The sequence below is a fragment of the Chiloscyllium plagiosum genome, chromosome 37 (assembly GCF_004010195.1).
Source record: "Chiloscyllium plagiosum isolate BGI_BamShark_2017 chromosome 37, ASM401019v2, whole genome shotgun sequence".
Taxonomy (NCBI): domain Eukaryota; kingdom Metazoa; phylum Chordata; class Chondrichthyes; order Orectolobiformes; family Hemiscylliidae; genus Chiloscyllium; species Chiloscyllium plagiosum.
The window spans coordinates 1758112-1768402 of NC_057746.1; the positions used below are offsets into that span (position 1 = coordinate 1758112).

The following is a 10291-nucleotide window of genomic DNA, read 5'->3' on the forward strand; positions in this document are numbered from 1 at the left end:
TGGGGAGTCCAGAACTAGAGGGCATAGGTTTAGGGTGAGGGGAAAAATATAAAAGAGACCTAAGGGGCAACTTTTCCACGCAGAGGGTGGTGCGTGTATGGAATGAGCTGCCAGAGGATGTGGTGGAGGTTGGTACAATTGCAACATTTAAGAGGCATTTGGATGGGTATATGAATAGGAAGGGTTTGGAGGGATATGGGCCGGGTGCTGGCAGGTGGGACTAGATTGGGTTGGGATATCTGGTCGGCATGGACAGGTTGGACCAAAGGGTCTGTTTCCATGCTGTACATCTCTATGACTCTAAGGTCAGCCCTCAGCCTCCAACGCTTCAGGGAAAACAGCCCCTGCCTGTTCAGCCTCTCCCTTTCGCTCAGGCACTCCAAACCTGGCAACATCCTTGTAAATCTTTTCTGAACCCTTTCAAATTTCACGATATCCTTCCTATAGGAGGGATCAACATCTATTTATCTCCTTATCTCGTTTCCTCTGAAAGGCTTTTCTCCTCTTCACCTCAACCACTTCATGTTGTGAAGGTGAATTAAAATAATGTTGGTATTTATCGAATATAATCAAATTAATAACTTTAAAACTTTGGGTTATCATAAAAACTAAAATATTGTCTTTCAGGAAAGGGATAACTGGTATAATTGCCTGGTCTGGTCTACACATGACTCCAGTCCCTTGCAACATGGTTAACGCTGAACTGCCCTCTGAAGTGGCCGAGAAAACAATGATAAACAATCACTTCAAGAAAGTCCGAGAAATCTGGTGCATCCTTTCTTTGTGTCTAAATGAGACAAAGATGACCTCAGTACTGTAAAATCTGGAAAGTCTCTCTTGGTCAAGTCTCCAAGTGAGGAGAGCTGTTCCACAGACTGGTCATGTAGCAGTGATACTCACTGAATCATATCAATCAGGAACTATTACAGACTCCTTCGTAACCTCCCTGGGAATGTTCCATCTCATTGGCTGGTGGAGACATCATTAATATCGACTCCATGGAGTCACATGGCTTCAGGCCAAACAAGTTCAAGGAATACTGCTACTGGCCTCCCAAATAATGAATGAATCATTCACCATGTTCCTCATCATGAAGGAAGTAGACTAAGGACAGATCCCCAAACTGGGTGTCCATGAGGTGCAGTGAGCCATCGGCAGCAGCAGGATTGTATTCCACCACAGTCTCGCAGCATAGAACAGCCCTCATTCCAAGATTATCATCAAACCAGTAGATAGGTAGGTCAGGAGCAGCACTGGGTATACTTAAGAGTCCATGTCTGAACGTAGTACAGGTTACTATTGAATTGATTCCCACCATCCTATCTGACAATGTGTTCCAAATCAAAGCCACATTATATGAAAACACTTTTCTCTTCAATTTGTTACTTATTCTTCTGTCATCATGTTTTTATTTGAAACTTCTCTTTCGCAATTGATGTGCGATTGCAAACAGTTTCCCTTTATTCACTCGTCTAAACTTTTCACGACTTAAAACATTTTGAACATACCACCTCTTTTTTTTAAACTCTAAGGAAAACAGTTCTCACTTCTCCGATCTCACCATATCATCATTTTCCCACAATCCAGGAACCATTCCAATAACCTTTTCTATATGCTCTCAACATTCTATATTAAACATTCTCCAGGCTAACTCAGCCTCTCTCCAACAGACTGACTGACTATACAGGATCCAGTCTACAGACCGACAAACTGTTTTCAGTCCCACAAAATAGCTGAATGATTAGGAAACAGGTCAATATAGTGTATTGACATTTCTCTGCATCAAATCAGACCCGCTCAACTTCTCCCGACACACCAAATTCAAAGTAGAAACTCATTTCTGAGCACTGATTCAGCTCTTTAGCTGGTCACAGTGACCACCACCATTAACTTCTGGAGCAACTGCTGCAAAACCTGGAGTGAGGACAGTTGAGTTAAAAGCTCAATATAATCCTGAATCAGGGACCTGGTCATCGTGCTGTCCAGGAACAGCAACAATTTGTATTTTTATAGCACCTATAACATTGTGAAAAATCTCAAAAGGCTTAAAGGTACAGTAGCAGACAAAACTTGGCTATGAGCCAAATGATGGGATATTAGGAGAGACGAGCCACCACTTGAACAATGAGATAGGTTTGAAGATGTATCTTAAAGAAAGGCAGAGTGGCAGAGGGGTTTAGTGAGAGATTAAAGCACAGGAAACTGAAGGCAATAGTAGTGGAACAATCAAAATCACAAACATTCCAGCGACCAAGAATTGGAGGGGCATATACATTTTAGAGTATATAGTTCTAACACCTCAATGAAAAGATTGTGGATTCACATCATGCTTGAAGACTTAAGCACTGAGGATGACACTCCAGTGCAGTAGTGAGTCATATGGCACGTGAAGATCTGGACCCCAAGGTGGGGGGGGGGTCTATCTCTGTTCTGCAATCGGTCAATAAACACTAGCAATTCGGTCTGGTTTTGTAAGATTTCACACTTTATTCAATCTTGGCCGGACACAGGTTGTCCAGTAACACAGAGGTTAAACACCTCTGCGCACATGGCTTAAGACAAAGACATTTTTTATACCTTTTTTTGAGAGAAGTACAGGCCATCATTACAGAGCACGTTCAAACAATTACCAATCAATTTTAATGAAGTGACTTTATTGACAGCAACTTAGCCCTATGATATTTCCTGGGATCCAACCTTGTTTTCCAACATACAAGTGCTCCTATCTCGCGAACCTTGTCTCTGCACCTGCACTTGCATGGTCAGTTAGGATGGCTAGTAATGTCTTATCTAGTCCAGTTATTTCTGTGCTGAAAAGGAAGCATTGTCTGCTAATCTTTGTTGAGACAGACTATGGTTAGTTCAGCTTTTGGTAGGGTTAAAAGCCATTTTATGCAGCTTTAAGCAGAATTGTCAGTTTGCAGTCTAGAAAACATTTTGTCATATTATTTGCATTAAGAAGTCATTTTATTGCTGCCTATGTTATTAAGAGCATATATTAAATGGTTGTTCCTGACTACAACTAGTTACTTAAGCATGTATTCAGATTTCAGATCCTCACACGGCAACAGAATCTTCAGCTCAACTCATCCATGCTTGCCAGGTTTCCTGAACTAAACTAGTTCTATTTGCCTGCGTTTGGCCCATATTCCTCTAAACATTTTCTATCCATTTACCTATATAAATGTCTTTTAAATGTTGTAAATGTACTCGCTTCTTACACTGTCTCTGGCAGCTTGTTCCACATACACACCACCCTTTGTGTGAAAACGTTGCTCCTGGGGTCCCTTTTAAATCTTTCCCCTCTGCCTTAAAGCTTTGCCCTCTAGTTTCCCTACTCTGGGGAAAAGATGCCAGCTATTCACCTTATATATGTCCCTCATGATTTTTATAAACCGCTTTATTGTCACCTCTTAGCCTCCTATGCTCCAGGGGAAAAAAAAGCCCCAGCCTTTCCTTAACTCAAACTCTGCAATCTCAGTAACATTGTGTTGTCAGCAATGCCATTTTTAGGTGCAATGTTAATTCAATCCCTCACTATCAACATCTTTGAGGTTACCATTGATCAGAAACTCAACAGGGCTCACTTCATAAACACAGCTACAAAAGCAGGCCACTAACTCACCTCCTGACTCCCCAAAGCCTATCTATCAACTACAAGAAACAAGGCAGGAGAGTGATGGAATACTCCCCACTCGCTTGGATGGGTACAGCTCCAATAATACTCAAGAAGTTTGATACCGTCCAGGACAAAGCAGCCTGCATGATTGGCATATTGGCCACAAACACTGATACTCAGTAGTAGCAGTGTATACTAGCTACAAGTTGCACTGCTGAAATTTGCCAATGACCCTTAGACAGCACCTTCCACACCTGCAACTACTTCCTTTGAGAAGGACAGCAAATATACAGGAACACCACCACATGCAAATAACCTCCAAGCGATTCACCATTCAGACTTGGAAATTTATCGCAGTTCCTTCACTGTCAAAATCTTGGAATTCCCTAATAGCATTGTGGGTCAACCCATAGCACGTGGACTGCAATGGTTCAAAAATACAGCACACCATTACCTTCTCAAAGACAACTAAGGAAGGGCAATAAATGCTGGTTAGCCAGCAGCGCTCACAAAAGAATTTTTAAAAACTGCAATTGTCAAGAGCATGTAGAGAGCTTTAGGACATCTGTTGGTTGTGAATATCTCTATAAATACAAGACTTGCTTTGTTTCTTTTCCAGAGATAGGGTTTTGGGAGATTTGTGAGAGGTTTAGAAAGTCATGCAGTACCCAGATTCCAACACACAGACAGAACAGATTGATAGTCCACAGGATAACAACCAGTTCCCAACACACATTTCAACAATAGGAAATCAGTAGGAATATCAGGGGAGTGGTGGGTCATGATCCCAGCAGATAGTACAACTGGACAAAATCAGATCCTAGAAGGAAACCTGACTTGATTTTTATTTTAAGTTCATTAATGTGTTAATCAGTCACAGATATTCACACAAGGCTATAGATTTTCTTTAGTAACTCATCAAAAGTGTATACAAAAGCTATTACAGCACAGTCGATTACTGCCTTGTCAGTCTACTCTTGACCATTGGCAAAGTGATGGATGATGTGGTCAGTAGTGGTGTCAGGTGATATTTACTCAACAATAGCTTGTCATTGGCGCTCAGTATGTTTGGCCAGGCCCATATGTGTGTGTCTGTATGTGTGCCAAGACAACATGAACTGCAGCAGTTCAAAAAGGCAGCTCGTTTTCACATTGCGTTGCACAATAAATGCTAGTTGAGCCATAGACGTATGTAAGCAGTGAACGAATAAAACAATCCTCAATCTATTCCGCCAAGATAATGACACCTCACCTTCTCATATTCAGGAATGAGCCATCAACAAAACTCAGCCTGGAAATCAGAGGGAAATGCTTCCAATAAACACACTCAATATCCAACACACAGCTCCAGTCACACAGTTCAGCACAAAGCACCGAGTAAACAGCTCTCTCAGCTGGATCTTCTCACACAGCATAAGGGACATTTCCACCCCTGACTGCCCACAGGATAGTCAGACTGCCTGAAGATTGGTGTGGATATTATGGGATACAATTTGTATAAAAGCTGCTCCTTCACTCACCATCTCCTCACTTGGTTTTCAGTCCCTATAGGAAGTGAACCAGCTCTGGAAGAGGAAGAGGAGACAATGTGCAGAGTGGGTGGGCTCTCTGATTGACGTCTCTCACAGTCAATCCAAATATTTCTGGAGCAACATGAGTTTCCCGAAACTTGGGAAACTGACCGGGGAAATGGAGGTGACTTTGAGCAGCAGATCAGGTGGGGATTTAAACTTGTCATTGTCCCATCTGAATAAAACCTCACTTATTGCAGCTGCTGTCTCAGTTCCCCTGGTAAATGTTTGACAGAGATTTCTAGTGTAGGAGTAGCGTTCTTCATCGGAGACTTTCAAACTGACAACATCAGTGTGGGATGTGTATCCTGGTATGTATTTGACGGCAGATCAGAAGAGGAAGACCTAAAGGTAGAGAAGATGTACAATGGTGGGATCCGAATGTGCACAGGACGAACGGATCACAAGTAAAAGGAACGCCCGAGAGGGGCACGAAACGCTGGGACAAGGATGGGCGGAACAGAAGAGAGAGCGTAAGGGAGTAAGTTTGTATTCTGAGAGTGACAGTGGAGTTGTTCGCTCACTAGTTCGCTTTGTTTATCCCTCAGTAGAAAAGAATTAAAGACGTGACAAAATATGAGTGAGAGGTGCCTTGTATAAATAGCAGCATAGACTAATTTGCCAAATAGTTTGTTTTTCACTGTAATTCGATGTATGTAATTTTCTATGGTTCTCAGTCACCGGATAATTAATCCAGCATTACTGTAATTCGGTTGCACTACCAAAACGCATTTATTAAAATGTATTTTAATGCCTTCTTTTAAAATTTTACCTGAAAGTTTCAACTATTCCCAAAAGTCTGGATTTGGATTTGATAGTATTGCCCAGTGCTACGGATGATAGCTGAATTTGGGTGTGCTGCCTGAGTGAGTGCAGTGTATCTAATTTCCCAGGATAAACTAAAATCCATTAATCAGCTACACTGAAGCAATATTTTCCTCAGCTTCTAGCAGTTCCTGGGTATTGGGCTTTCCTTAAATAATTTTGGAAAAGAGAAAGTCAATCTCTGCTGAATTTTTAATACTGTTCATGAGTTTGTTTTTAATATTAAGTGCACTCCAAGGATAAACTGGTGTTTGGCATTTAGTCTGAAAGGATGCTGCCTGAATTGCTGTGCTCTTCCAGCACCACTGATCCAGAATCTGGTTTCCAGCATCTGCAGTCATTGTTTTTACCACAGTGAATTAACAGTCTGCTGTACACTCTATCTGGTTGTCTTTTCCATTGCATCATGGTGCCTGGGAAGTTGGGAGGGTGCAAAGCATAAAAAAAAGATAGCCCAGTTGTGTGCTCCTGCTCCTGATCACAGAGTCCTGTTGGAAATATAGGATGTGTGACAGTCAAGTGAGGAAAAATAATGGATTAGCATCTGTTTCCCCCCCCCCCCTACACACACACACACACACACACACACACACACAAGAATAACAGACTGGCACTCACTGTGGAACAGTCTCTAAATGAGGAGTCAGCTCATTCAGCAAAGGAGGAGAAGGAGTTGGAGGAAATCATGTTTCCTTTTCTTGTTTTACAGAAGGATTGCACCATACTACACCAGAGAATACAGAGAGGATAGACAGTGCCGGGAACAACTGCAAAACTGTGGGAAACCATCCAGTTCTTTCACAGCATTGCTCAATACAGAGAAGGTTGGGCAGTGAAACCATCATCTGGAAATCAGTTGGGTCAGGGGAGTTTTGACATATCATCAGATCTGAAACTGGTCAGAGGTATGGAGCCTTCCATTAGAACCAACCCTTCTGAAAATCCGGCTGTGGGTGATCAGTCAGTGTGAAGCTGGGACAAAGTGTGAGTACAGTTCAAATGTGGTGAAAGTTTCACTCAATCACCAAGTCTCTTGGACCAATGACTCAATCCTGCAGGTGAAAGGCTGTGTGAGGAGCAGCTCCACAGCTTCTTGGAATCTCTTAACACAAAATATGCATGTCTTGTACCTTTACAGTGGTGAGATGTCATTTAAGTGTGAGATGTGTAACAAGTGCTTTGCAGAATCATTAGGCCTGGTGACACACTGGCGCATTCACACGGGGAAGAAACCATTCACATGTGAGGTGTGTGACAAGTCATTCATGAAGTCTGCAAACCTCAAAACACACCAACGCATTCACACAGGGGAGAAACCATTCACTTGTGGAGTGTGTGATAAATCATTCTCAGACTCATTGGCCTTTTGCAGACACAAACACATTCACACAGGGGAGAAACCAGTCAGGTGTGAGGTGTGCAACAAGTCATTCTCTGACTCATCGTCCCTCAGTGCACACAAACGAATTCATAAAGGAGAGTACCCCTTCAGGTGCGAAGTTTGTGAGATGGCTTTCACCTGGTCCTCAGATCTCCTGAGGCATCGACGTATCCATACTGGAGAGAAACCATTCAAGTGTGAAGAATGTGACCAAGATTTCACACGGTCATCAACACTTGTGGAACATCGGCGCATTCACACTGGGGAAAAACCGTTTGAATGTGAGGTGTGTAACAAGGGTTTTGCAAGATCATTAGACCTTTTAAAACACCATCGCACTCACACTGGCGATAAACCATTCAGGTGCATGGTGTGCGACAAATCCTTTAGGCGGTCATCAGACCGCTGGCAACACCAACACATTCATACAAGGGAGAAGCCATTCAAATGTGAACTGTGTGACAAATCATTCTCACATTCATCGAAACTCCTGCTTCATCAAAGGATCCACACAAAGGAGTAACCCTTGAAGTGTGTAGTTTGCAATAAAGCTTCAATCATGCCTTCAAAAAATAGAGACATCACACGATTCACGTGGGAGAAACTGCTGAGTTGCAATGCTTGTAAAAGACCTTCATCCACTTCCCCGATTTCCCTAAACAGGAGCAGAAGTACATTAGTGAGGTATGTGTCAACATATCTCCTGGTTCACAAACACATTCACACAGGCATAAAACCCTGTCAGTGTGAGGTGTATAATAAAACTTTGAAACGTTGTCTTACCTCCATGATCATTAGTGAACCCACATGGGAGACAGGCCCTTCCAGTGTGATGTGCGCCAGGATTATTTCACCTAATTCTCTTTCACCAGACATCTTCATATGGACTTGAAACCATGTCACCTGCTTCTGTTTACCCTCTAGTGCTCACGCATGGGAAAGCACTAGCTGTCTCAAACCTCTCCCACCAACAATCCAGATTTTTTAAGAGGCCAGTTATATGTTAACCAGATTGTTAAACATAACCATTTGAAGACATTAGTATGTATAAAAGCTCCTGTTTATGCACAAATGCCACTGTTTTTCTGGAACAATCTTTTAGTTACAGGAGGTAGGCAACTTAGGAGAATGTATGTCACAATTTTCCTTGCTATGGGCAATAGGGAAATATATGTGTGAAATCTGAAGCGTGATTTAATCTCTCTATATAAAGATAGTTACAATTCTCATGTTAGTGAAGCTAGGGGAGTTCCTTTTCCTCCAAATCCATAAGACGGGTTCTTGATTCTTGATCTGTACTAATGTTTGCCAGCTTTGAAGCCCTTGGCTGGTATATCATCAAAGTTGCAGGCTTTGTTGATTGCTTGTTACAGTTGTCCCATTTGTGGTGACGCACTCCTGTACTCTACAACAAGGCGTGGAGGATAGACTACAGGGTATCAGCTGTCCCGTAGATTCATGGTTGAGGATATTGAAAATGATTTTTCCAGGATTAATGGATGGAATTGTCATCCTTGAGAAGATTAACACTATCCTGTGAATGAAGGGGATTTTGCACATTTCTCTTCAGTCTTTCAATCCTTCTGTTGATTTCAGAAAAGATTTTCATGACCATATTGTTGGATGTCTTGGACCTTCTCTTCCCAGCATGTCCTTTACAGTCTGGATTTGTCTTTGGGGATGAGCCTTCAGCTGTCCCCATTTGGTTAGAGTGGTGCAGACATAAGGTACAAAATTGACATGGATTTCAACCTTCCAGATGAACCCCCAACTTGTTATTTGAAGTTCAACAAATCCAAGAAAATTGTTGAGAGCAACACCAGAAATTCTTCTTTACATATATTGATGTGATAAAATAATTGACTCAGTAATTTGGGAGGACCTATGGATTATGCTCCAATGATTTGAAGGTCCCAGAAACAACATCACAATCCTGCAACTGATTCATGGTGATATGACTGTAATTGTCTTGAGTGGGAGATCTGAAACAGAAACCTTCGAAATCCAGACTGGTGTTAAACAAGGCCATGTGATAGTCACCATTCTATTTACGATCTGACAATGACCATTCACCTCATCGAAGATCAACACATTTGACTTGATTTGATTTATGATTGTCAAGTACTGAAATACAGTGAAATAAATATTGTTTTATGTGCTAATTAGACAAATCATACCTTACATAAGTACATCAGGGTAGTAGAACAGAATGCAGAATACAGAATACAGTATAGTGTTACATCTACACAGAAGGTGCAGAGAAAGATCAACTCTAATACATGAGAGGTCCATTGATGCGTCTGATAACAGTGGGAAAGAAGGTGACCTTAAATCTGTTGGTATGTATTTCCAAACTTGTGTATCTTCTGCCCAATGCTAGAGGGTGGAAGAGAGTATAATTGGGGTGGGAGGGGTCTTTAATTATATTGGCTGCTTTTCTGAGGCAGCAGGAAATGTAGACAGAGTCAATGGAAGGAAAGCTGGTTTTCATGATGGACTGGGCTGCATTCACAATGCTCTGTAATTTCTTGTCTTGGGCCGAGCTGTGATGATTTGGATTGGATGCTTTCTATGGTGCATTTATAAAAATCAGTAAAGAGTCATTGTGGACATGTTTAATTTCCTTAGCCTTCTGAATTGAATTTGAATCTGAATTCAAATAAAAATATTTACTAGGAAACATTACCTATTTGAACTTAAAGCTCTCAACCACCTTCTTTGCACCATTGATACAGACAGGAGTGACCAGCTCTTTGTTTTGCTAACATTGAGGGAGAGATTGTTGCCTTTACACCATCCCACTAAGCTGTCTCTCTCTCTCTCCTTCCTGTACTCTGTTGTTGTTGTTTGAGATCCGACCCACTACGATGGTGTCATCAGCAAATTTATAAATAG

General features: G+C 41.8%; 2 protein-coding genes across 6 annotated transcripts in view; one reads left to right on the forward strand and one right to left on the reverse strand.

The window, feature by feature from the left end:
• Nucleotides 1-5174, reverse strand: part of LOC122541193 (zinc finger protein 184-like) — a 143634-nt gene extending 138460 nt beyond the window's left edge. Inside the window, exon 1 of the mRNA XM_043677820.1 lies at nucleotides 5140-5174. The gene's annotated coding sequence lies outside the window, so the exon portion shown is untranslated. The remainder of the gene's footprint in view (nucleotides 1-5139) is intronic.
• LOC122541628 (zinc finger protein 271-like) overlaps nucleotides 1-9762 on the forward strand; it is a 46136-nt gene extending 36374 nt beyond the window's left edge. Inside the window, exons 1-3 of one of the 5 annotated variants that reach the window (XM_043678543.1) lie at nucleotides 5199-5671; nucleotides 6725-7313; nucleotides 7398-9762. In XM_043678543.1, coding sequence (XP_043534478.1) covers nucleotides 7131-7313; nucleotides 7398-7919 — 705 coding nt within the window. In that variant the 5' untranslated portion in view covers nucleotides 5199-5671; nucleotides 6725-7130 and the 3' untranslated portion in view covers nucleotides 7920-9762. Of the gene's footprint in view, nucleotides 1-5198; nucleotides 5672-6724 lie in introns of those variants that run through there. The other 4 variants (XM_043678539.1, XM_043678540.1, XM_043678541.1 and 1 more) reach the window with 4 other exon arrangements.
• Nucleotides 9763-10291: the final 529 nt, after the last annotated feature.